Below are 26413 nucleotides of genomic sequence, written 5' to 3' on the forward strand. Positions count from 1 at the left end.
GTCAAGAGTCACGAGTCACTACCCTGGTTTTTATTCATTATCGTCGCAATGTTTATCGCTCTGGTCATAAAGTTATTCAAATGAAACTCTTTCTCAAAACACGATTGAAACTATAATCTAGGTGAGCTTGTTTTTCTTCCTTCGTTCATTTATTCATTTTATTTTATCTACTAATATATTTTATTTTGTTTATGTACTTATTCACATTTGCGCATGGTCAGTGGTCCTCTTACATGAAAAGAAAAGATTTCATGTTCCCTGTTTCTGCACCATAGGTACTGTACGTACACACTACAGCACCGTGCGCCCAGCAGGTCTTTGGCAATGCTGTCCCATTGTTTGTTGTAAAAAGTGATATACTACCAGTCTTCTTACTGCCGCCACAGGAGTCATCTTCAGAAATGGGGTGCCGTGGCAGACCCTGAGGCGGTTCCTGCTCCGCAACCTGCGAGATATGGGCATGGGGAAGTCCCGGCTGGATGACGTCATCTTGAGGGAAGCCGAGGAACTGGTGAAAGACTTCAAAAAATACACCCACGGCCCAACCTTCTTCCCGGGCTCGATAAGCGTGGCCACCCTCAACATCATCTGGCAGTTGGTGGCGAGTATGTTTTGGTTGGGCCGTGCTCTCTCTCTCTCTCTCTCTCTCTCTCTCTCTCTCTCTCTCTTGATTGATTGATTGATTGATTGATTGATTGATTGATTGATTGATTGATTGATTGTTTATGATGGTCACTCATTTATTGTTAGTATTATTATTGTTGTTGCTGTTGTTATTGATGTTGTGTCCTTAATTATCATTATTAGTATCATCATCATCATCATCATCATCATCATCATCATCATCACCACCACCACCACCACCATAGCAAGTGAGGGTTGCAGTGCAGTGCGTCACCCACAGGCCGGCGGTATGACATGGATGACGAGGAAATCATAAAGTTCGTACACCTCGTTCAGGAATTCCAAGAAGATATCACCGTGTTGGCGCTACCAGTATTCTTTCCGTGGCTGAAGTACCTGCCGGGGCCCCTCCTGCGGCGACTGTGCAGGGAAGATAAGCTGGAGGCAAACGCCAAGATTGGCAGGAACATAATGGAGGTGAGAGTCGGGAAGCCGGCACCACAAGTTCTGAAGGCGGAGAAATCTCCCTATCAGTGGACAATAAACCTTTTAGCGCAATGCATTCCTGACCGCCTTGTATCAACACTCACTGTTAAGGTTTCTTTCTAAGGTAATGAAAATTTAATTGTCTTTAGATACAATTGGTGGGAAAAGAACAATCATTGAATAGTTCATAGAGTAGTATTTTCTTCATCAGTAAAATCATATAGTTACTCTATTGGCAAGGCTAATATTGTCATGAGCATTTACGACAGGATTAAATAGTGCTTTGATTTTATGTAGCATATACTTGACTGCGCTACTTTCAAGGCCAATGATTGATATTTTGTTTAGAAAGTAATAGATAGAATCAATCATCATTATTCAACACACGAGTTGTTTTGTATAGGTGAATACGTATCATATCTGTAAGAATAGCAAGAGTATGTATGCTAATAAGATTGCCGAGTTCTTGCATGTTATGATAAGCACAATACAGCAATGTAGCCTACATTTTATTAGGTGCTTTATCATGTTGAGCACTGCAGGAGGCAGTGAGAGAGCACCGCGCCTCCCTCAACCCCGACAGCCCCAGGGACGTGCTGGACGAGTTCCTGCTGGAGATGGAAAACCAGAAGAACGACCCAAACTCCGTTTTTAATGGTCAGTCTCCTATATGGTCTTGTGGCGTTAGTCACACACACACACACACACACACACACACACACACACACACACACACACACACACACACACACACACACACACACACACACGTGGACGAACCTTAATGTGTAGCCCTTGTTCACCTAACAAGTATGTACTCGCATTTACAGGAGGTTGTTAGCTCGCTTTTGTTGTGTGTGTGGTGTGCATGTGAGTGGTCTCAATCCTACCAAAGGGCAAGATCGGTCAGTACGAGCTCTGTGCTCTTTCCGTAGGGGAACGGTTGGCTAAGTGACCAATGACCGTATATCGTTAATACAAACTGAACCTTGATTTGTGAAATTTATGAACGACAAGTGGCCGCAAAGATTAGAATAATGTTGTTTCGCATCTTTCTAACTACACAGAACAAGACTTAATCAAGACCATCTTTGACTTATTCACTGCCGGTTACGACACCACCTCCAACATGTTGCGCTGGGTCATCCTACACATGGCCAACCAGCCAGAGGTGCAGCGCCGCGTGCAGCACGAACTGGACAAGGTGGTGGGCCGGGCCACCCTGCCCTCCCACGTTCACCGATCACAGTAAGTCTTCTCTGAACCTACTGAATCCCAATCATTCTGAAGATATAATATTTTAATACCTGTGTGTAAGAATGATTTATGAATAAATCACAAAAATTTGCATAAATATCTGTGTAATTTTCAGAGACTAGAATTCGAAATACATTGCACAGCATGCTTAAGATTTCTTATCACTATCTGTGTACCTGCGTGGGTTGTCATGAAGGCTGCCATACCTGGACGCCACCATCAATGAGGTGCTGCGTGTGTCCGCCGTGGCGAGTAACGGTGTACCTCACGCTGCAGTGCACGACACCTACCTCGATCAACACTTTATTCCAAAGGTGGGCCCTTCCCTCATGACTCGTCATAGGTAAACCTCCGGCAGTCAGTGATGCATAGAAATGGAAGGTTAAGTGTTTCAATCTGATGGACTTAAATGAAAATACTTTTTTTTTCTTTCAGGGAACTATTGTCGTAGGAAATATCGGATTTTGTCATTCTGATCCAAACTATTGGGATGAGCCAGAGGAGTTTCGACCGGAACGGTTTTTGAATGAGTCTGGAAAACTGAGCGTCCCCAAGGAGGCCTTCCTGCCCTTCGGCATAGGTGAGCAGGCTGAGTCCTTACACGATGAAGCGATAGTGCTCTTCAGCCTTCGGACTATTTTGCCTTTAATGATTGTGATGCCTAATAACAGAGTTATGTAGTGTTTGTTATTCTGCTTTTCTCTGAGAAGAAATGAAGCTTATATATTTAGATTTTTCATTTTGAGAAATACAAACGAGTAGAACAGTTTTCTTCAGGCTTCATAAGAAGACTTTTCTTAAAAGACACAATTACAGCCAGGCACTGCTAAAGATTATTGATCCTGTATTCACCACACAACATTCAGCTCGTATTGTGGCCTATGGTGACAGATCATTTCCAACAGGCAAAAGGAGTTGTCTTGGGGAAGCTCTGGCCAGGATGGAGTTGTACGTGTTTTCGGCGGCACTGCTTCAGAACTTTACCTTTGGTGTTCCGGAAGGCCGGAGTGTGGACTTCAGTCCTCGATTTTTTCCTGGCAATAACTTTCCTAAGGACCAAGAGATTGTCATCAAGCTCAGGCACTGAGGCTTTTCATGGTACGTTTGACGAAAAATTTACTCGTGTGTGTGTGTGTGTGTGTGTGTGTGTGTGTGTGTGTGTGTGTGTGTGTGTGTGTGTGTGTGTGTAATGGACAGATCAATGTCATTTGGTTGTAAAGATAAGTAAAAACTTATTTCATAATTGGCGGAGCATCTTCATTTCATCCTTTAAGCAATGTCTGTCATCTTGATATATAATTGTATTACCAACCATGCAACATGCACATACAAATGGACCGCAGGACGGGATAATGTCCCTTTTTTATGTGTGCATATACACAATTCTTGTTTGAGTATCACCAGACTCTTAAAAACTGAGTACCTACACCTTTCTAAACAACGATTGGGACATGGTAGAATTTATCAAGGTAAGACGTCGAAATGTTTGAGAATGTGGAACAAGAGCATCATTGAAAAGATTTGTATACAGCATAACATTAGTGTAACATCGAAACTATATATATATATATATATATATATATATATATATATATATATATATATATATATATATATATATATATATATATATATATTAGTTTAATTCATTCATGCCTCTTATTTTCCTGGTATAAGCTCTTTGTACTGACTCCAACTCTTGTATGTCACCTTTTCTGTGGGGTGGCCAGTGTTGCCTGCAGTAGTCCAGTATTGGTTGGATAAGCCTTCCACCGTGCCAGCATGACATCCTTTTCCTATATATATATATATATATATATATATATATATATATATATATATATATATATATATATATATATATATATATATATATATATATATATATATATATATATATATATATATATATATATATATATATATATATATATATATATATATATATATATATATATATATATATATATATATATATATATATAAAAGGATGTCATGCTGGCACGGTGGAAGGCTCTTATCCAACCAATACTGGACTACTGCAGGCAACACTGGTCACCCCACAGAAAGGTGACATACAAGAGCTGGAGTCAGTACAAAGAGCCTATACCAGGAAAATAAGAGGCATGAATGAATTAAACTACTGGCAGATATTATAGCGACTGGGACTATATTCCCAAGAAAGAAGAGAGCGGTACAGGGTCATATATGTGTGGAAGATACTGGAGGAACAAGTGCCTGACCCTGCCACCATGCTATTGAAATCTAAGAATAACGAACGTTCAGGCCGCTCATGTGAGAGATGTGCTCTCCCTTCCTCTATCCCTGGGAGAGTCAAGACCCTCCTCACCTTCAGTCTCATTCACACAGTGGCCTCAGACTCTTCAATGCACTGCCAAAAAATGTCAGAGACACAACAGGCTGCCCAGCGTCCAGATTCAAGAAGGCATTGGACCACTTTCTGCAAACACTGCCAGATGAGCCTCCCGTCCCCGGCAGGGCAGCCTCTGTGCCAGACCAGATGGCTCTTCTGAAGAGGGATCGAGTTTCTGACTGGCAGCAGCGGTGGACCACCACAACTATGAGGAAGACCCTCTAGATCCAACTAAAGGTGGCGTCACACTAGCACTTTTTCCGTCGTCTCAGGCGATTTCCGTCGTCTTTTTACTCTTCTGTCAACTCTTTCCGTCGTCTTGAGTCAGACTGAACACATCGTTTTCGTCTAGCGCCAATTTTTAGTCAAAATAAGAACTATGGTTTCTAATCAACACTTTTATTAGAATTTTTTTTTTTTTTTTTTTTTTTGTTAAACGGAAGAATGCTATTATTATGACATGAAATTTAAATGAGTTGATGAATATATATTTGTATACATATTTTTTTTTTCTTCTAGCCTAGCAATGAAAAGTTCCTCAGTTGTTTGTGTACATTTCCAGGGGAGTGCGAATGTGCGACGCTTTTGAATATTTCCAAGGCAACTTCCAAGTAGCTGGCCAAGATGAGCAGTGGACAAAACACACTGACGAATTTCTCATAGAGAGTATTAGAGGTCACCGTTGCCTTTGGGATCACAGAACAGCTGATTACATTATAAGGTGCAAAAAAGCCGCGGCTTGCTGGGGTGAATGAGGAGCCATGTTTGTTTACAATCGACAAGCGCGGCAAAGGCGGAAGCAAGCTTGTGTGTGACGGCCACCGTCTGCAAAAGTTGTCAGTCGCTAGAAAATTGACGGAAAAAGAAGACGGAAAAGTGCTAGTGTGACGCCGCCTTAATAAGTAAACTATGTATACTGAACGTACAACGGGACGTTGCCACGCTCCCCGTCCACACGAAGGTTGCCTAGTTGTGTATCATTCCTATGATGTGACGGCAAAAGACCGACAGGCGACAAATAGCAGATCGAGTCTGCTGCGTATGTTTGTATCATATTTTGACACGTAACGGTGCAACGCTATTCCGTCCACACTGCTACGCAATGATGATACTATACGTGGAAATGCAATAAGTGTGTACGCGCCTTAAGACACTTGATGGGTAAACGGAAGTAACTATAGCTAGATTTGAATGGAAACACCGGAGGAACTAAAATGGAGAAATAACAGATATGTGCCTGCATGGAAAGGTATGAACTTGCAAATAGTAAACAAAATGACAGTGGTAATTAACTAAATAAATGAATAGATGTTGGTGATCGCATCGAATGTGTTTGCAACAGATGGATGATTCAAGATATTTCCACACAGTAAAAATAAATAAATTAATTTATTTATTAATTAATAAAAAAATGAATAAGTAAAGTTAATTAGGTACAGTTAGGTTAGATGTATTGGAGATCGCTAAAAATAGATTAGAGGAAAGAAAGCGGGGTTCTCACGAGCTAGTATACGCTTTATGTTCTCATAGGCTTCAAAAGCCACTGATTTTTTTTTTTTTTTTTTTTTATTTCGCTCCATTTTTTCCCCGCTGATGAAGCCATCCGTTACACTATCACAGGAATCTTGAAAGCACTATTAAAACCACTAAATTATCACAGAACTTCTTTTTGTATAGTAGTTTCAATTAGATATGTCGAAACGTTGTCATTGCATTAGCAACCTAGTCGTAAGGGCGCATAACAGATCACAGTGGAAGGCCGACAATAATAGCAGACAGACTTTATGACTCAACCACTCAGGCTTTCAAGACTCAACTTCACCAGACCCTCCTACAGAAAACAAATCAACTACATGCACCGCATATATATATATATATATATATATATATATATATATATATATATATATATATATATATATATATATATTGTTGCGAAGGTGTATTGCAGCAGCCTCCCAGATATGTACGTGTGCCTGTGTGAGTGTGGAGCAGCGTCATAAGAGTACATATGGGTAGTACATATGTGCAGACTTTAACTAAAGGGTGAGCGAGGTGTTGTTTGCTCGTGTTTATGAAACTGTCAGACCTTAATGGTAGGGACGCTGAGCTAGGCCTCCATGACGGAGGAGATGTGACCCCGGAGGTCACGGGCACTCACGGGGAGATAAGAGTGTGTGTGTAATTCACTGTTTGATCTGCTGCAGTCTCTGACGAGACATCCAGACGTTACCCTACGGAACGAGCTCAGAGCTCATTATTTCCGATCTTGGGATAGGTCTGAGACCAGGCACACACCACACACCGGGACAACAAGGTCACAACTCCTCGATTTACATCCCGTACCTACTCACTGCTAGGTGAACAGAGGCTACACGTGAAAGGAGACACACCCAAATATCTCCACCCGGCCGGGGAATCGAACCCCGGTCATCTGGCTTGTGAAGCCAGCGCTCTAACCACTGAGCTGAGGGCCGTGTGTGTGTGTGTGTGTGTGTGGGTGAGGGCACTGGCCAGCCCTGGGATAATTGTCATACGGTACCGTGTAAATAAATGCATGCATGTGTGAATAACTTGTAGCCAGCATTATTAGGGATATACTGGTAATTAGCGGTAGATAGCGTTACCTAATAAGCTGAAATAGACCTGGCAGGTGCGACGGCACAGGAGGCGTGGTTTGTGGGGGCACTGTGTGGCACCGATGAGGACAGAGGACTATAACTCCGACTAAGGAGTGTAGCGAGAGACCTCGAAGGAACAAGTCGTACTCTGGGGAGCAGTCAGAGAGTGAACGAGAGACAGAGAGACAGTGAAGTTCCTGACGAACTAACAAAAGTGTTACCAGCACTTTGTTGCCGCCCCCTGCCCCGTCCTGTGTGCCGCCGCCACCTGTTCTCGGTGACTCGTGTATAGTTGCTGTATTATAGAGAAATAAGGAAGAAGTGTTTCCTTCTCCCCACTCTGTGTGACTGAGCTGAGTGAGAGTGGGTGCTATAGCAGCAGACAGCTGAGAGAGCGATCTGCCCGCCGCTCCACCCCAGCCGCGCCGCGCCACCCAGGTAAAGTCCTTCTCCCCGACACACGCCCCGAATCCCGAGAAGATTGTGAGGCGTCCCCTCCCTGAAGAAGAGGCTGAAGGAGGGTCGCAGCAATATATATATATATATATATATATATATATATATATATATATATATATATATATATATATATATATATATATGTATATATATCCTGAACACATCACCCCCGCATACTATACCTTTGGGGCACTAGAGGCTGTGACACACAGCCTGCACGGTCCCAACAAATCCGCAAGAAGAAAGACTTTATGACTCTATGGGGATATACTGTAGGATCGCTTCTATACACTCTTTCCTTAAACTGCCCCATATTGGTTAATTGGCACCCGAGCAAACGAATGATAAGACGAGAAAACTCGGCTATAGGAAGGACGCAAATGATAGACAGAAATAGATTACAATAGTTGGTTCACAGAAAGAAAAAATAAATACTAGGCTAGGTAGATGGGATTACTATTTCAGTTTTACAAAAGTATCTAAGTATTTTTGTGGGTGAGAATGAGGTATTTATATACTCGTACGATACTTACCGTACAGCTATCTTTTGTAAACTGTTTTCCATATGAATAAGATGAGTGGAGTAGTTTTTCCATTTCTTTCCACATGTTTCACTCATTGAGCAGTTGGAGCATCAAGAAACATTATAATACGTGAGGTGAATAATTCTAGATAGGTAACAGTCAGTCAGCCACTGTGTACCTACTTAACAGTTTATTAATACACATGATTATTTCAACTTAATTCCTTTATGGTTACTGACACCTACTGCTACACTTACAAATTAACGGATACCACCTTACATACCCATAGAACTACCATTACAAATTTCTATGGCCTTTATTCTTCACCTCCTTGTCCTTTACACTTGCCCTGCCTTGCCTCCTGTGTAGTATGTTTATGTCACAGCCGCGCCTACCAATCACCTGCCACCTGGTGCGGCGGGTGTCCACCCCACAAAACAACACACCGTTCCACGCCTCACCTGTGTCTTCCTGAAGAAGACGGGACAACTGTCACGCTTGTGAAAGTCTCATAGGACATCGCCAGGGCTCATAGGGCCTCTCCAGGGGGTACCTGGCAGCCCTCAACAACAACAACCTGCCACCTGCCTTACTTGGTGTCCCCTTCACAGCCACTCACTGGTTCATATCAAGGTACATATTCACAGGCTGTCCACTAATAATACAGGTGATGTACAACCATTCTGCCCCGCAACAGCAGTGGGAGAAAGGAATATAGAATAATCGGAAGGTGCCACCAGCCATTGGACTCTTGTTATTTGGTTGTCTTTCAGGAATTGACAGAGAGGTGGAGCAAATTAGACCAGGAAGTGACAGAGAGAGGAGGAGCAAATTAGACCAGGAAATGACAGAGAGAGGTGGAGCAAATTAGATCAGGAAGTGACAGAGAGAGGTGGAACAAAGTAGGCAAGTAAAGAGTGGGTCTTTTACCAGGATGAGCTCCTCAAGGAAGGAACTCCAAACATGTTAATACACCACAGTAGAGTGAGATATTTCTAATAACAATAATGCAAGCTGATGCAAAATACTGTGGAATGTGTGTTGTAAGCTATTATGAGAATTTTTCAAAGAGTAATTAATATTCAAACAGACTGTCCCCCAGATGAATGGCAAGAAGCATTTTAAACTGAGATAAGGTAAGAGCCAGGACAACCTCGGAGGGCAGAGAATTCCAGAGGCTAATGACTCTAATTGAGATACAGAGAGAAGCAGTTTTTGTTCAACGTTATAGTGAATAAAGTTCGTGGCGTGGCTTTGATCATTAACACTTGGTGGGGTGGCATTGTAACAGTAGGTAGCAGTGGAGCACAGAGGGGATTGACGGCAGCAGTACCAGTTAAAGTCCCAACATCAACAGGGAAGCTAATGGTGATGGGAAATACAGTAATAATTTACTAGAGGTCCTTCCTTTGCCACATATGGTTGTTTGTCTCCTTAACCCCTTCAATACTGGGACACATTTTTACCTTAAGATTTGTATATGATGTAGACCATTTTCATGACATTAGGAAGGGTCTATGGTGATCAGATGAGTACTGGCCACAGTCTTCACTATTTTAATCTCCACATAAGTTTCAGAAGCTGTATAAGATCACCAAATAGTAACCAGAATGAATATAGAAATGCATCGTGTTGCTCAAGGGGTTCAGGCTTTTTTAGGAAGTGAGAAATTTGATCTATTTTGATATCTCGACCAACTAGACCAAAACAAACTTAATCTAAGCTAACCTAACCCCAAAGCTAATCTAACTCTGTTTCTGATACAATGTGTTGATTTTCAAAACCACCAGAATGAGTCATTAATATCCAAGTGTGTAAAAACTCAACAAAGGTGGAGTGCAGTGAGTGCACCACCACAACATGCAGTTGTGTCATGCACTACTGACAAGAACCGATAGTAAACCTTAACTGGAACAAATTTGATTGAAGTACAATAGTCCACCATGGCAAGTGGAGGAAACATATAATGTGGATCTGGCTTGAGCCAGTCCACCAGTCGCCATCCCAGAGCAAAGTGATGTCAGGCCACTCAGTAGGCAGGGACGGTACTCAGTCAACTTCCTAATAGGAGCCTTCTTGTTGGGTAAGGTTTAATTAGGTTAGGATGTTAGCAAGAAGATCAAGCTCAAGAAGATGGAAGCCACCACAACAAAAAACAGTAGAGTTGCAGATCTTTTCTTTATATTTACCAAGCTTTTATGTTTTGTTATTATTTATTCTATTTATTTATATATTTTTTGCTTCAGATATTACCAGACATGTATTAGCCTTGAAAGAAGAGGGCAAGGTTGTCTCATATTCCCCCTCACTCCTCCTCTGACTGAGTCTCCAGCCTGAACCCAATGCCTAACAAGCTCCTTCTCAACCCTCCACCTTCCGACACATGTTCCACACAAATTCTAGCAAAGCACAGTGTACCCCCAGTTTATCACAGGGCTGTGCTCCAAAGGCACTTCTCAAGTACAATTTACACGATAGATGCGTTCCATGAGGCATCGCATATTTCAAAGTTCGCGTAAAACAAACTTGTAATTCCCATAAGAAACAATAGATAATAGGGGGGATGTAGGATGTGGTCCAGATCGTGTACAAGCAAACCGATTGCGCAAATCTAATTAATTATGATTTTTTTTCGGTTGCGTATTAACAAAAACGCGTAAATCAAATACACGTAAATCAAGAGTTACCTGTACTAAGCTGTGTGTTACATTAGTGTTATCTCTCAAATTCTTATTTCTTGTTTCTGTGAGCCCATAGGGTTTTGGGGGTCATACCTGTGGTGCACAATTATTGACATGAAAAAAGTGTAATGATTATAGGACCAAATTCATGTTAGTTGTAATAGCCTGATAAATTCAGTTATTATTCTGAATCCAAGTGATAACGGAGAATACAGTGTACACCATTAGTGCCGTCAAGAATATGTCATGAAGGATTAAATACAATGGGTTTCCTGTTTCAGGTGTTGTGCATCCAGGCCTCTTGCTTCACACATCTTGCTGGTTCCTCACGACTCCTCTCATGGCTGGCCACCATCACCTGCATCCTAATTGGTGTTCAGGTGAACATTAGATGACCATTTGTACTCATTCTCTTCATTAGAGTAGGCTCCAAGATAGATGGAAAGTACTCCACACTTTATCTAATATCAGCATGTGTCATGTAATGGTGTACCTGTCTCACCACCTTGATCAATGCCAAAATTGTTGTATTGTAGAAAAGTTCTATTGTGAAATTATAACATTTCTGATGAGTTACATTATTCAGTCTTGTCTGAGTGAGGGTCCTTGGGACAGTGGCATTATTATTATACATTTTATGTGGCTAATGGATTATTCTGTGTGTGTGTGTGTGTGTGTGTGTGTGTGTGTATATATATATATATATATATATATATATATATATATATATATATATATATATATATATATATACATATATACTTATATATATTTGGCAGGTTTTAAAAAGTAGGTGATGTGGAGCAAGGCATTGTAGGTGAAGGAGGGCCATTCCCCACACTCCACCACCATGCCGACTGCAGGAGCCATGACCCTGATGTTCACCGGGGTCATCCTGTTTGCGTTTATCCTGTTTGTGACCTGCTTCAAGAGGCAGGTGGGACGCATGAAGAAGCGCTCCAGAAGAGACCCTCATGTGCCAGGCTCTGAAGCCAAAAAAGTAAGCAGTGTTGAAGTCATTCTCTCCTTGTGTGTGTTGTACATCACTTTTACAGTACAACTTCTATCACTGTTGTGCTTGAGATGTGTTGTACACTTGTACTAAAGAGATGAATCTCTGTTTACTAGCTAATGTTCTGATGGTGTGAATTGTATTCAAATATAGAATCTTTCAAAATCTGTCCTTTAATATTTTGAGAATTAATTGATGAAAAAATACTGAATTGTGATTGTGACTACATTTACAAACAATATTTTAAGGAATATGATTGTGATTCATCTGAATAGGTTTTACATTTTATGCATTTCATGAGAGATGGCTAGAAGGGATCCGGGTGGTGGGCTACTTAAACATACATTGCATCTAGCAGGAGAGAGCTTGTATAACATATTTTTTTTATTAACAGTCTATGCATAATTTTAGTTGTAATATTTTACTACATTCTCAAAGCATAAGGATGAGTGAAAATAGGTTTACCTGAAGGAATAATGGCATCATACTAAAAAATACAGTGAACCTTGTGCTTGTGGGCAGACTTGGTGTGTACCAACCACAGGTTTGTTTTGGTATAAGCAATGTTAGTGTCATTACTTAATTTCTTCCTGACTGGTGTTATTTTATGTGAATTACAGGTAAGTATGAGCCATTATACATTGTTACCTTGCAAAAATGAATGAATCATACCTTTTTTTTTTATATGTGTAAGTATGTTTGAGGTTTAATTGCTGTAGACTTGCCACGGCTACTGCATCCAACATGAACCTTGGCCTTAGAGGACATAGGCCCATTTTCATAGACTTTTTGATCTTTTAAATGTACATCGTAAATCATCAAATACAGTAAACATTGTAGTGATTGCCACCGTATAACATGGATGGCAGTACTTTGTGGTTGTCTTTCGAACGTAACCCCATGATAATCTGGTGAATTACTGTAAAGCCTTTCCAAATGAGATTAGCCAGTGCTTTCAATGCACAAAGTTCCAATAATGCGTTTGGGTTACAATGGTCTTTTCTGAATACTTTGGCCTCAAATGTGCTTCATGAATTGTCTTTTTGGGGATTTACGTTACTGACCAGTAATGTGAAGAAGGTTTAAGGAATTGGCCATAATTGTTATGGTCACCTTAATGTTGGCAATAAGTCAGAGTCTGTGTGACTGTAAAAGGCTTCCTTTATAGTAACTGAGTTTAGCATGTGTTGAATGCAGTGGGTAAAAGAAAGGACCAGATTTTAACTTCCTTGTTGTTGTACATTTCTATTTTAGAATTGCATATGGATGAAATAGTTACTATATATATATATATATATATATATATATATATAGTAGGGAAACAAAAGGGCAACAAAAATTTCAATTAAAAAAAAGTCCACTTCCCTGGTTAGTATTAAACAAATTGGTTGCACTTCCAGCAGTTATTGATGAATTTCACACGTCATTGTTTTCCAGGCGCTGCGGCGCGAAATAGAGCGTCGACTAGACAGAGTGGCAGAGATTTACTACGAGCCCAAACTGCTGACGCTGGAGATTGACAACCAAGCAAACTCTGACCTACCTCCTTATTACTTCAGGATGAAGGCGGTGGACAACATGAAGTATCTTGGTGGGTTGCATTAAGTCTATCATTTGTGATTCATGGATGTCATAATAGTTCAGTAAAACACAGTACAGCACAGAACACTGCCTTCATTGACCATGGATTCAGTTTCCACGGTTTCACTCAAATAACAAAGAATGTAATGAGAGACAACTTATCAGTGTTCATTGCTTTACTTTTCAGTTAGTTAAGAAATAGAATGTGTATAATCATTGTCCATCCAGTATTCTTTAATTATACAAGAATATGAGGGCTCTTGGATGTTTGTTAAAATTTGTCCTTATTGACAAGCATGTCTGTTACCTAAACCATGGATAACAAAGATGACTAATTAATGAATACAAACCCTTGTTATAGCAAACTAATTGTGGCAGACCACTGATGATAAAGGCAGGCATTAAAATGAGGTGATGGTCAGATTCCCCGCCACACACCAGACTTCCTTTGGTAAATGAGGGATGTTTAGCGTACCAAAATAAACCTCAATAATATACATTTTGGTGACTCATGCAATGGATCTGAATTCTATTCCATATACTTTATTTTTATAGAAATAAAACAACAAATCTTAGAGAAAAATTACTTTACTGTACTGAAGTTAACAATAATGCATTACAAACAAACAAGTAAACAAAAATATATAGTACATACAGTGCATACATAATACATATAGTATATATATATATATATATATATATATATATATATATATATATATATATATATATATATATATATATATATATATATATATATATATATATATATGAGCACATTAACATTCCATTTCAACTGCCGATGCAAGACTAAGGCAGAGGCAGTGTTTTATTATTCACAGTTGCCTGCTGGTCACCCAGCCAGTCTTTCCCATTATGAGCTCAGAACTCATAGACCGATCTTTGGGTAGGACTGAGACCACACCACACTCCACACTCCTGGAAAGTGAGGCCACAACCCCTCCAGCAACATCCTGTTCCTACTTGCTGCTGGGTGAACAGGGACTACACTTTAAGAGGCTTACCCATTTACCTCACTGCACCCGGGACTCGAACCCAGGCCTTCTCGGTTGTGAGCCGAGTGTGTTAACCGCTATACTATGCGGTGTATGGGTGTGGTGTTTGCCCACCACCATCACCACCACCACAACCACCACCACCATCACCCTCTGTTGACCAAACATTCCTCATTTACCGACCCTCGTTCAATAAATCAAGTAAATGGTTGGTAGGCCACATTATGTTCATTGAAATCCAAATTTGGTATAACAGGGTACATTATAGTGAGCGTTTACTGTACTCTCAATATATTTGCTGACTTATAACTTCATGTTGTAATTAATACCTTGGTGCTTCATCCGCTACCAGAACAGGAGCTATCTTCCCTGGAGGGTGTGAGTCCCCGGGGGGCCAGGGACAGTGTGCGTGCCTTCCTCATGAACCTGACCAGTCCTGGAGGAGTATTGGCCTCTGTGGAGCCTCGTATTATCCATGAACTGTGTGACCACTATGACCACGCCAGGTTCCACCCAATGCAGTTCTCTGCAGCTCAGTTCACTCCGTACCACAGCCTCTTGTCACGTGTATTGCACTGGTGAGTCACTCCTTTTTGGCAGCATGCAGGACACTGGTATGCATTTATCTACTGAATATAAAAGTGTTAGGGTATTCCTGGTAAATAAATCCTTATCATTATGTTATAAAGGAAAGTCTCAGACCATTTAGTAGACAGAAAATTGCAAGCAAAAGTGGAAGTTCATAGGAGAATGTATCTGAGACTTGATGCAGAACATTGCATGCAATGTAGGCATTGAGTGAGAAACAAAAAGAAGAGAAACTTTAAGAGATCATGAAGTAATAAGGAAAGCAGAAAAATAGATAACATAGGAAAATGCAGTAAAAATGTTCAGAAGAAAAGAAAAATCTGAACATTGGAAAGGTTAAAAAAGCACAGCAAATCAAACTCTTTCCTTATTCTTTTTTCATCTGGCATTCTTATCATATTCTGTGGTTCATCATTGACATTTGGTGATCTCTGGTAGTAAATGTTCATGTGTACACAATGATGCACACAGCTATGTAGAAGAATATGTAAGTGAGGAAGAGAGCACATACACTAGAATTCCATGAAAAGGAATCACACACACACACACACACACACACATGTATTGTACAGTAATCTGAACATTTGCTTACACATAATTTCAACTTTCAGTGGCAGAAATGGGGAAAAGATGAGTGGACGAGGCACAGTGACAGCCAAGGCTCCCAGTGACCATGATTCAGCCATTGATGAGCCGGAACACGACCACAGCGGAGATGATGACAACCTCATCATCACCGAGTCCAACGTCGTCTTGTTGCACCGGCCAGCTTCACTCAAAGTGTCTCCTGATGACAACTTTGAAACTTCGGTATGAGGGTTTGTGTCTTAGCAGCAAGGGAAGATATGATGCTGGGAGAACTCACACAGAGCCTAGAGCACCACTGCACAGAACATGGCACCTTCAGCAACAAATGAAAAATTGTTAGTCTTAAAAAGGCAGTCAATTGAAAAAGAGGATTTATTAGATATAACTTCAAATAAGTTCAAATGTTTGCAGGTTCCAGAGTGGGCTGCAAGTTAGCCATGTGTAACAAGAACTTGTATCCCACCATCTGTGCTTCAAGCGACTGGAGAATTATGTTTTCATTATTACGGAAGTCTTGCACTGCTGAAAATGATATCATATTGCCATCAACGTCATGTGAAACTATAAATGTTAGAATCGAACTGATTTCAATACATTTCAAAACTCTCAACTTTTTTACACATTTCATTTATATTTGCTAGAATTATGAAGGTTGAGTATGCATTTTTAACTCCTGAGATTGCATGTCAGAGAGGAATTGGTAAATGATTCTGTGAAGGAAGCTGAAAGTTGAAAGTACATAATTTATTATGCAAAATTCTTGGTAATGGATGAAGCTTCTAATTTTTTTAGGATAGTAGATTTAAAAGTACATATAGTAAAGACAGATGGGTAGATAACACCTAATAACTTTTTTCTCTGTAAAACTAAATGACACTGAAAACTTGGCTTAGTGTGACAGTGTATGGAGGATTGCATTTATCAGCAGGAAATGGGACAATGTTTATAATGATCATCCTCTTCTAAAACTGATTGTTAGTGACTGGGTAGGAGAGACAGCAGTATGGTGCAGTGGGATGGACTGAAGTGGGCACCTGCTTACTCTTCTCCATTGTTTTTTTAAGCATTATTGGCAAGTTAGGGAGACATCAGAGGTATATCTGACCCATAGGAACAAATACATGACATTATTTAAGCAAGGCATGGATTAGATCATGTTTGCCATCAGACACAAGTTTTGCTATGCAGACATTCATGAAAATTAATGTAAGATTTTCAAAATTATAAGAAAGGTTTATAAATCTGTGTTATAGTGTGTCCTGTGCAGATAGGCCGCTAGACACCAAGCAAGTTGAAGGTCTGGTGTGTGCAAGGATGTATGTATAGAACTTTGCAAAATGACAATGATTTCTGTGATCTCTTTACCAGTTTGAGAAGATACAAATACCTAATATCTCACTGGATGGCATGTCATTCTGGTACATAGATTAAGCTAACTACAATGCATAGAGAACACAGGCTGTATTCTAGTCAAGTAGATAGATATGTTTTGATCTTAGTATTTCATGTCTTCTCAGAGATGAATGATGTTCTTTGCTTCATCCATTACTGATAACCTTTTGTTTCATTAGTACAGTAAAATACTCTTGTTAATGATTATTTATTTATTTATTTGAAGGCTTTAGTTTTAATATGAAACCTGCAGATATTGACTGTCACTACTAGTTCATCCTCTGTATGATTTCTTCCTGATGATTTTGAAGATTCTGTAACCTACAGGGAAAGAATGGCTGAAAAGTGAGATTACTAAGAAGGAAAAGATGCATGAACAAGAATAAAAGATTTTTATATCAGTTATTACCTTTTTTTTTTTCCATAACTAGGGTGATGTATCTTTAAACCTGATCATGCAGGCAATCCAGTAAAATGAAACTTAATTTACCTTATATTAGAATGCTGCATTCCCTCTGTTTTCTGAGGTTGAGAGCTGCAATTAAAGAATCTTCATGTGACATCTCTTCACTCTTCACTTACTTATATACCACTTCAGTTGCTACCAGTTGTACTCTTTCCAGTTTCCTTATATACTTTTTCTCATGACTTTGCCACACTGTTGGTGCTTAATAATGTCTGGAACATACCATTTTATCTTCATCATCTCTTCATCTAAAGAAAGAAATGCTACTTTTTTTGTTTCATAACAGCTTATGGATTTTTCCTATTCTTATATTTGTGTTTCTTTGGTAGTAATTCATTCCAAAATGCCCCTCACATTCTGTAGGTCTGTCTGCCTCAGTGTCTGCTGATAATCTCTTTACCATCCTGCAGTCACAAGTAGCTCTTCTGATGCTTGTACCAAACTCAGTCTTTTTACAGTTTTCATTTGCCATCTACAATTCCATAAGCTATCAAGAATCCCTTGGATGAGTGTGTATCTCTGATCACAGTTTTCATCTCTCTGTCCTTTAAGTAATCCCTTATCCAATCTAACAAAGTTCCTCTCAGTCCTCCTATGCTCTCCAACTTCTAAATTAGTCTGCCGTGAGGGACTTTATCAAAAGTCTTTTTTTATGTCCAGGTATACCATGTCCACCCATCCATCTCTGCTCTCCAGTCCTTCTATTACTCTTGAGTAGAAACTTTTGACACACAAAATATTTGACACATGACATTCCTGTCCTGAACCTAAATTGTCTGTTTGGTATAACCTGTTCTTCGTCAAGATATTTAATCCAGTTATCTTTCCTCCCCTGAATATTGGGATTATGTTGGCTCTCTTCCATTCTAGTGGTACTCTCCCTTCTTTTAATGAACTTGTAACCATTTCTCAAATTGAATTTAACAGCTACTACATTCCTTTAGTGCCCAGCCTGATACACCATCTGGCCCCATTGCTTTTTTGACATCCAAATTATCTACTAGTCTTCCAATATCTTTGCACTACGATTTCCTGCTATCCTCAGCAATGCAATATCCTATTTGGTTCTGTGAATTCTTCAGTGAACAAAGTTTTGAAACTCATTTATTATTTATGGTATGTCTTCTGTCATTTAATTATTTTTTCTAATGTTTCCTTATTCTTTATCTCACCATTTATAAATTTATAGAAAAGCTTGGGTTCATCTTTGCTTTTTTCCTACCACATCTTTATAAAAGCTTCTTTCTTCCTTTCTCCTTACTCTAATAATTCATTTCTCACAACCTTATACTACTGTCAGTTGTTTTCCTTTCTCTGCTTTCTGAGTTTCTTCCAAGCTTTATCTTTTGCCTTTTTTAGCTTCTATGCATCTGGCATTGTAACAGGGGATGTATACGTTTCTTTACTCTATAGATGGGTACATATTTCTTCACTCCTTCATTATATTTCTCTAGGAATATTTCATATTTCCCCTGTATTGTCTCTCCATTCATAATGTTTCTCCATTCAATATCAGCAAAAAATTTTCTTAACTTTTCAAAATCTGCCCTTGCATAATTTAATTTCTCCTTTTTGTAGTCTTCTCTGTATTCTCTTCCTGCATTTCCAACATTAATGTTGGAAATGTATGCAATAAATTGAACTAAGGTATTGTATGGTGGGAGGGAGCTCTGGCTTCTTTATAAACAATGGTTCTTCTTCCCCCCTGTACCTAGTTGATTCTTCCACCCACTGAGCCAGTGGATTCACCATAGTCAACTGTAAAACCTCTTCGCTCCACAATCCAGCATTACCCATTACTTCCATCTCTCTCTCTCTCTCTCTCTTTCTCTCTCTCTCTCTCTCTTACAGTTAGTCTCCTACTAATAGTATTTTTCCATCTTTGTATCATATTATTTAGACACTTAATCACCTCTCTTTGCATTTCCTTGTGTTCTTCAGTTCTCCATGTAGTTGTCTTGGGTGACACATACGTAACTATGACTTTCCTTTCTTTCAGTGTCTCAAGTCTTGATTGTTACTTGACATCACCATATTGCATTTCCTCCACACACATATTATCACAAATCATTATTAGCACTCCTCCCCCTTTCCCTTTCTGTCTCTTCTCCAGTCATTATATTCCTTTTCTTTAAAGCTAGCATGGATCTCCTCTTTTAGTTTTGTTTCTACTGTGCACATTACATCTGGTCTTTTTTCTTTCAAATAATCTCCAACCACTAACATACTGGATAACAACTCATCTGTATTATTATAAGTCACTCTTAATTTGTTGCCCATGATACACGTCAGAGGCAGCTTTAGACAATGATAGCTGCTTTGAAAAGGATGACAAATATCACTTTTATTAGAATTAGGTTATAGGTTGGAAAAATGCTTCAAGTAGAGACCCGACAGCTATATCTCTTTAGTAATATTTCCACCTGAGTACATCAATACATTTACAAGTGAGCACCATGCTACAGAACTGTTAATGACCATATGCAACCCCAAATTTGGTAGTTACGTAACTGTTGGAGTCTGTTCTTTTTTGTTAGAGATAGACAAGCAATCTGTCAACAGGCTACCGAAGATTTCTTTCCAAAACTTATGGATGGCAGGGAGTATTTTCAGATAACCAAGAGTAATTTAGCTAAGGAAAACACATGTGGCTCCAGGTCACGGTTCTTACCTCCTTATATAGGTGGTAAGATATTTTTCACAACATACGCACGTTACTGTGACCTGCTGAGAGGACAGAGGCAGGGATGAAGATATCAACAAATGAGGATATGCAGAGGAAAAAATGAAGTCCGAGTAACGAAGATACTGTAGACTATATCATTAATAGTTGATGCCAGTACTCTTTTAGAATACATATATATATATATATATATATATATATATATATATATATATATATATATATATATATATATATATATATATATATACATATACACACACACACACACACACACACACACAGCCGTGGTACAGTGGAATCATGCGTGCTTTAGGGTTCGAAGGGTCTCCAAGCACACGGGTTCGAATCCTGTCCACGGTCCGAGTGTAGGTTGGGCTTCCTCACTCGGGGCAACGGTTTCCTAGCGGGTGGGCTTTGAGATAGGAGGTACCCCAAAAAGTATCTCCTTTACCCCATAAATTCCTGTGAAAAGCCCACAAGGTATAAATAAAATAAATAAATACACACACACACACACACATAATAACGTAACATCCCTGTCCTGCGCAAAAACTGTGGTGGCATGCAGGATGTAGGGCCACCTGTCACATGGTATAAGTAGTGTTAAGCAACCCGAATAACTTGAGTCGCCCAACTCAACACACCCGTGCAAATACAGGCATTACTAACACTGTTCGTAATCAATTTACTGCAATAGAGCATCGCTGCGAGTGCTGATGAGCAAACAAAATACTGCAAAACGCTTATTGGTAGTTTTTTTTTTTTTTTTTTTTTTTTTTTTGCCTGTTTAATGGATGGCTTCTCGATAACATTGTCCCGCGGTTGTTATTCCGCTATTTCATTTCATCCTTCTCTACACCAATCCGCTTCCATGCGGGTATCTCACATTGAAACAATGGTAGCACTTAACATAGCACCACAAAATTATATAGCACGTTGGAGTACTCTTGCTGTACACTCTGACGTAGCAGGCCACGAAGGAAGGAGAATAGTGGCATACGTACAGTATATGTATGTGCCTCCGCATACAGCTGTATGAACGTGCTAAACCTTCAGATTATGATAATGTTGCATTGATTCAAAAGGCTTTCTAACCTCTCACATAGACCTGAGATTAAAGCCTGAAGGAAAAAGACTAGAATGTGACGTTAAATTCAAAGTCCAGTTACACCATATTGCTTCACGTCTCGAGGCTTCGGAGCTCCTTATTGAACATTTGTTTCGAACTTCGGCTCGAGCAGAGGCCGGCAGACAGCAGCGGATTCCTTGGCAGACAGAGCGGTTCCTTGAGGCAGAACGGTAAATGGCTGTGTACGTGTGGTTCCTTCTGGGTCTACGTTCAGAGTGGCCACACCCATCCAGACGCCATGGGTAAGATCATTTATTAATTCATAAAGTACGAATATAAGAATTAGTTTGTGCTGTGCTGTCTTGAACATTCTCTCTCTCTCTCTCTCTCTCTCTCTCTCTGTTTACATTCATTGTCACTCCCGTTGTATTTGTGTTCCATGCTAAATACTTTTATCGGGATCCTGTCACTGTTTCTCCCTTTCCTCACCCCCGTTTGTGCTTGTCACCGTTCTTGCACTGGTGAAATCTTAAGCTCACATCCCTCGTCTTCTTTGTGTATGTGTCCCGAGCTGCCACTCACTCCCTCCCCCCAACCCCGCGCTCCTCCAAGCTCCAGCTTCAGGAAGGCAATAGGCATGAAATAAGTGGCCTTTGTATTGTGAATGAGTATGTACATGTACTGTATTACATATGACGGAAAGCCCAACATATGCATGTCCTATGATATTTTTTTTTTTTTTTTTTTTTAATAAAAAAAGAGACGGTTAATCAGTCTGAAGGGCATGTGCCAATCCGGAGGTATACACTACAGCAGTGCCAGTGGCAAGTGGCAAGCAGCATGAGTAAAAGAAGCAAGGGAGCATATGATAGTGGATGTGATGAGTATGAGAGGGGGTAGTCCACTAAAGGTTATATGTAGTCTTGTAGGGGAGAAAGCATGGTACTGGAAGAGTAGAAGAGGATGAAGGGATTATTGTGCTTCAAAGTTCGTTTCAAGATTTGAAGACAAAGGAAATAGATGAAATTGTGAAATGTATGAAAGTTGGAAGAAAAGACAGGTTGGACTGCTTGGATAATCTTACCAATACCTCTTAATGAAGCAGTAAGATACTGACATTTAGTGATGAAGTAGTTTATGCCCAACACTTTTTTTGTAATTTTATTTGGCAGCTGGCCTTAGTGTGTCCTACACAGGCTCTCAAAGTTTGGCAGGTGCCTCCCAAAAAGCACATACAGTAACAAAGTTTGTTGTCCCTCTCACAAGCAAGGAGAGTTCTGCATGTGTTCGGGTGTTGGTGACCATGTGGCCACTGTGACATTGTAAAACATGACATCAGAGGTCCTTGGAGGGGTCTGGGGGTACAGCTCCCCCTGCTAGAAGAAATTTAGAGAGTAAAGATGGTAGGGGGACTAGGGGAGGGGGATCTGAGGGAGCACAACCTCCCTCTGCTAGACTACGCTTAGGTTAGGTTTGGTAAGGTTATGGTAAAGGTCTGGATAGGTCCCCCAGCTAGTGTTGGCTAAGGGGGTCTGTAGACATTTTTTGGGAGCCAAATTTTGCTAAATTTGTCTCCCCGCTCCAAATCACAGATTCCCCACGTGCCCCCAAGCTTGCTGAGGGGGAAAGGGGTATTCAAAAATACTTAAGGAGGTGCTATTGGTAAGATTTACAGACTGCTTTTCTGGTATCAACCTTAGTAGGTGTCTTAACACTTCACAAGACTTTCTTCAATCTCTCACCCTACTCTGTTCATCTCTCTACTGCAAGAGTTAACCAGTATTTTCAATCATTCATTCCCTTCTCTGGCAAACTCTGGAACTCCCTATCTGATTGTGTATTTCTACTAACTATGACTTAACTCTTTCAAGAGGGAGGTTTCAAGACACTTAACCCTTGATTTCAATGAACACATGACTGCATGAGGACCATCATTTCAGTAAGCTTTTTTTTTTTTTAAGGCCATTTTTGTTACAGTGGAAGCGCAGCCTATGAACATCACTGTGCATAAGCAAATTGGTTGATGAGCCACTTTTTAACAAATTTTGTGTTAGTCCATGAACAGAGTTGGTGGCTTTGGTGTGAGATGGGGTTACACAAAGCATCAGCTGCTCTCATGGTACCACACTGTAAACAGTGAATTTCTTTGTAGTTTTTTTTTTTTTTTTTTTTCCATTAAACTATCCCTCATTATGCCTCCCAAGATAGTGAAATATGTTAGTGATGATGATGTTAAGAAGCTGAAGTGTATTGTAATAGAAATATAGGGAGCCATACCAGCAAAGCATGTATGTTTGAATGATCATAATTTTTTATAACCATGCTAGTAGAAAAGAGGAAAGAGTGAATTAAACAGCAGCATAGAAGTTTGCATGAGCTGATAAAAAAAGTTAGAAAGTGATGTGCCTGTGAAGTGAGTAAGGAATGTGGTGTAAAGAAACACACTTTCAGATATTTGTAAGATAAAAATCTAATCTTATTGAATATGCTGTGCACAGGTATTTTATGCTGTCAAATTAGATACACAGTTTGCTCGGCTATAAGCAGGGGTGTGGAGTCGGAGTCAAGGAGTCGAGGAGTCGGCTACTTTTGGCCGGAGTCGGAGTCGAAATTGGAGTCGGAGTCGGTAAAAATATGAGCGACTCCGACTCCTTTACGTGATAAATTTTCGAGTAAAGATTCCACTTCATGCAGATTGGAGATTCCTACAAATAGGGAGAAATTGACTTTGTGGAGGATGTGTCCAATCAAGCATTACATATAAAGGTAATTTTTATTAATTTATGATAATTATATAATCGTCAAGTACACTTTTATTATGGATTGACTCGAAAATATGTAAGTATTGATTCTCTTAACTTTCGTCTTTTTTGGGTGTGGCAACTAGCGGGCTTTTTGCTTAATCTTTTTCCTTGGCCACCATCCCTCATGGAAAAATAAAAATAGACTATCGTTGTACTGAAAAAAAAAAAAAAAGCCGGAGTCGGAGTCGCAACCTTCAAATTTCATGGAGTCGGAGTCGGAATTGTAGTCGCAACATTTAAATTTACTGGAGTCGGACTTTTGAAAATCCGACTCCACACCCTTGGCTATAAGTAGTGCACTGTTATTATTCTTCTGTCTTTGGTAACATAATTATTGATATTAGCCACTGCTAACCTAATGCATCTTTGGTGTTGGTACTTACAAACAATCAGCTTCATTAGACTGATGCTGATTACTAAGTTTTTTGTTTATTTATTTATTTATTTATTTAGTAATTGGAGGAAAAAAGCCCCTCTTAGTTAAGTTTTCTTGCAGTTCCAAGGGAGTTAGCCAAAAATAAGGAATGAATGTCTTGAAACCCCCTCCCTCTCAAATGAAGTCAAGTCATAGGAAGTTCAAAATACAGAAGCAGGTAGGGAGTTCAAGTTTACCAGAGTAAGGTATGAATGACTGAGAGTATACTTGTTAAGTCTTGCATTAGAGAGTTGAACAGAATAGGGGTGAAAGTAAGAAGATCTTGTGCATTGAGGCTGCAGGAGGAGGGGAGGCATGCAGTAAGCAAGGTCAGAAGAGCAGTTAGCATGAAAAAAGCAGTAAAAGATAGCTTCTGCCAAAACTTCCTTCCAAAAACAGTAGTTCTTTTCATTTCGTTAATCTTTTTACTTGGCTTCTTACCAAAGCAGAAGACAGTAGACACCTCTCAAAGTGATAATTACTCCCAGTTATGTCAAAAACACTGGATTATAGAGTACTGTGAACTTGTATTGACCTCAGTCATCATTTCCCTTTGTGTCTCACAACATAAGGGGGCAGTCACAGCTTGACCTCGAGAGAACTTTCATCCTTCACACAAAACTGCATGCAATTTATTACACACACACACACACACACACACACACACATATTTGGGTGTGTCTCCTTTCACATGTAGCCCCTGTTCACCTAGCAGTGAGTAGGTACGGGATGTAAATCGAGGAGTTGTGACCTTGTTATCCCGGTGTGTGGTTTGTGCCTGGTCTCAGACCTATCCCAAGATCGGAAATAATGAGCTCTGAGCTCGTTCTGTAGGGTAACGTCTGGCTGTCTCGTCAGAGACTGCAGCAGATCAAACAGTGAATTACACACACACACACACACACACACACACACACATAGAGAGGGATGGGTGGATGCTATTTACCTGGACTTGAGAAAGGCCTTTGATAAAGTGCCACACAATATGACTGGTGTGGAAACTAAAGAAAATTGGAGGAGTAAGTGATAAACTAGCAAAATGGATGAAAAATTACTTAGTGGGAAGAGAAATGCGAACAGTGGTGAAGGGAAGGAAGTCCGAGTGGAAGAAAGTAACCAGTGGAGTTCCACAAGGGTACCACAAATCACCACAAATCAGGCTCCTCCTCATTACTTCTGCAACATTCATGGCCATAGATCTAACCAGCATCTCTTCTATACTAAACCTCATCTTTTTCTCAGCAAAATATAGCTATCTGAGGTAACTGATAAGTAGCATTTTTGTTGGTTTCTCCTTTCTGTATTCTCATTTTCAGTCCAAAGCTGATGTTGTTTATGTGCACAACTTCCTAATGCTTGTGCAAGTGAATCTAATGAATTTTCCACCATAGATGTCCAACTCCTTATGGAGTAAATAGCAAATTGAAGGGAGCCATAGAACACCTGACATATGATATCTAAAATTTCTGATTGTGCCAGAGAACTTTGTACTTTTCATTGCATCAAAATCTCAATTCTTTCATCTGTCAATTTGACACAGTTTTTGAGAACAATAGGAGGGACACCATCAGGTCCATAAGCCTTCCAAAGGTTTAGGCCAATGAGGTCATGGAAAACATCATTACTAAGAACTTTAATTATTGTAGGTATGAAGTAGTCAGAGGGAGAAGGATAGGGAGGAACAAGCCCAGAATCATCCAAGGTGGAGTTGTTGGCAAAGATTTGAGAGAAGAGTTCAGCTTTATAGACAGAAGAGATGGTAGTGGTGCC

The 26413-nt window shown here is 39.9% G+C and overlaps 3 protein-coding genes across 7 annotated transcripts in view; all 3 read left to right on the forward strand.

The window, feature by feature from the left end:
* LOC123518839 (cytochrome P450 2L1-like) overlaps positions 1–5342 on the forward strand; it is an 11499-nt gene extending 6157 nt beyond the window's left edge. The window contains exons 5-12 of one of the 3 annotated variants that reach the window (XM_045279878.1): positions 387–605; positions 905–1101; positions 1653–1767; positions 2178–2358; positions 2564–2681; positions 2803–2947; positions 3273–3465; positions 5304–5342. In XM_045279878.1, coding sequence (XP_045135813.1) covers positions 387–605; positions 905–1101; positions 1653–1767; positions 2178–2358; positions 2564–2681; positions 2803–2947; positions 3273–3454 — 1157 coding nt within the window. In that variant the 3' untranslated portion in view covers positions 3455–3465; positions 5304–5342. Of the gene's footprint in view, positions 1–386; positions 606–904; positions 1102–1652; positions 1768–2177; positions 2359–2563; positions 2682–2802; positions 2948–3272; positions 3611–4737; positions 4759–5303 lie in introns of those variants that run through there. The other 2 variants (XM_045279877.1, XM_045279876.1) reach the window with 2 other exon arrangements.
* A 3389-nt stretch (positions 5343–8731) lies between these two features.
* LOC123518840 lies at positions 8732–17608 on the forward strand. Of its 2 annotated transcripts, XM_045279879.1 has the most exons (6): positions 8732–8978; positions 11308–11406; positions 11806–12026; positions 13476–13629; positions 14988–15213; positions 15835–17608. In XM_045279879.1, the coding sequence occupies exons 3-6, from the start codon at positions 11877–11879 to the stop codon at positions 16037–16039; spliced, it is 735 nt and encodes a 244-aa protein (XP_045135814.1). In that variant the 5' UTR covers positions 8732–8978; positions 11308–11406; positions 11806–11876; the 3' UTR covers positions 16040–17608. The 2 variants fall into 2 exon arrangements, with proteins under 2 accessions (XP_045135814.1, XP_045135815.1); XM_045279880.1 differs by lacking the exons at positions 8732–8978; positions 11308–11406 and having other exon boundaries at positions 11858–12027.
* A 3627-nt stretch (positions 17609–21235) lies between these two features.
* LOC123518801 overlaps positions 21236–26413 on the forward strand; it is a 53127-nt gene continuing 47949 nt past the window's right edge. Inside the window, exon 1 of one of the 2 annotated variants that reach the window (XM_045279814.1) lies at positions 21236–21726. The gene's annotated coding sequence lies outside the window, so the exon portion shown is untranslated. The remainder of the gene's footprint in view (positions 21727–26413) is intronic. The other variant, XR_006678880.1, reaches the window with a different exon arrangement.

The sequence above is a fragment of the Portunus trituberculatus genome, chromosome 44 (genome assembly GCF_017591435.1).
Source record: "Portunus trituberculatus isolate SZX2019 chromosome 44, ASM1759143v1, whole genome shotgun sequence".
NCBI classification, from domain to species: domain Eukaryota; kingdom Metazoa; phylum Arthropoda; class Malacostraca; order Decapoda; family Portunidae; genus Portunus; species Portunus trituberculatus.

What these genes read in the sequence shown, in the direction of transcription:
- LOC123518840 (XM_045279879.1), top strand. Translation starts at nt 11,877, where the DNA reads ATGCCGACTGCAGGAGCCATGACCCTGATGTTCACCGGGGTCATCCTG. An exon ending in CAGGCTCTGAAGCCAAAAAA is followed by an intron (nt 12,027 to 13,475) that starts GTAAGCAGTGTT and finishes ATTGTTTTCCAG; the next exon opens with GCGCTGCGGCGCGAAATAGA. An exon ending in TTGTCACGTGTATTGCACTG is followed by an intron (nt 15,214 to 15,834) that starts GTGAGTCACTCC and finishes TTCAACTTTCAG; the next exon opens with TGGCAGAAATGGGGAAAAGA.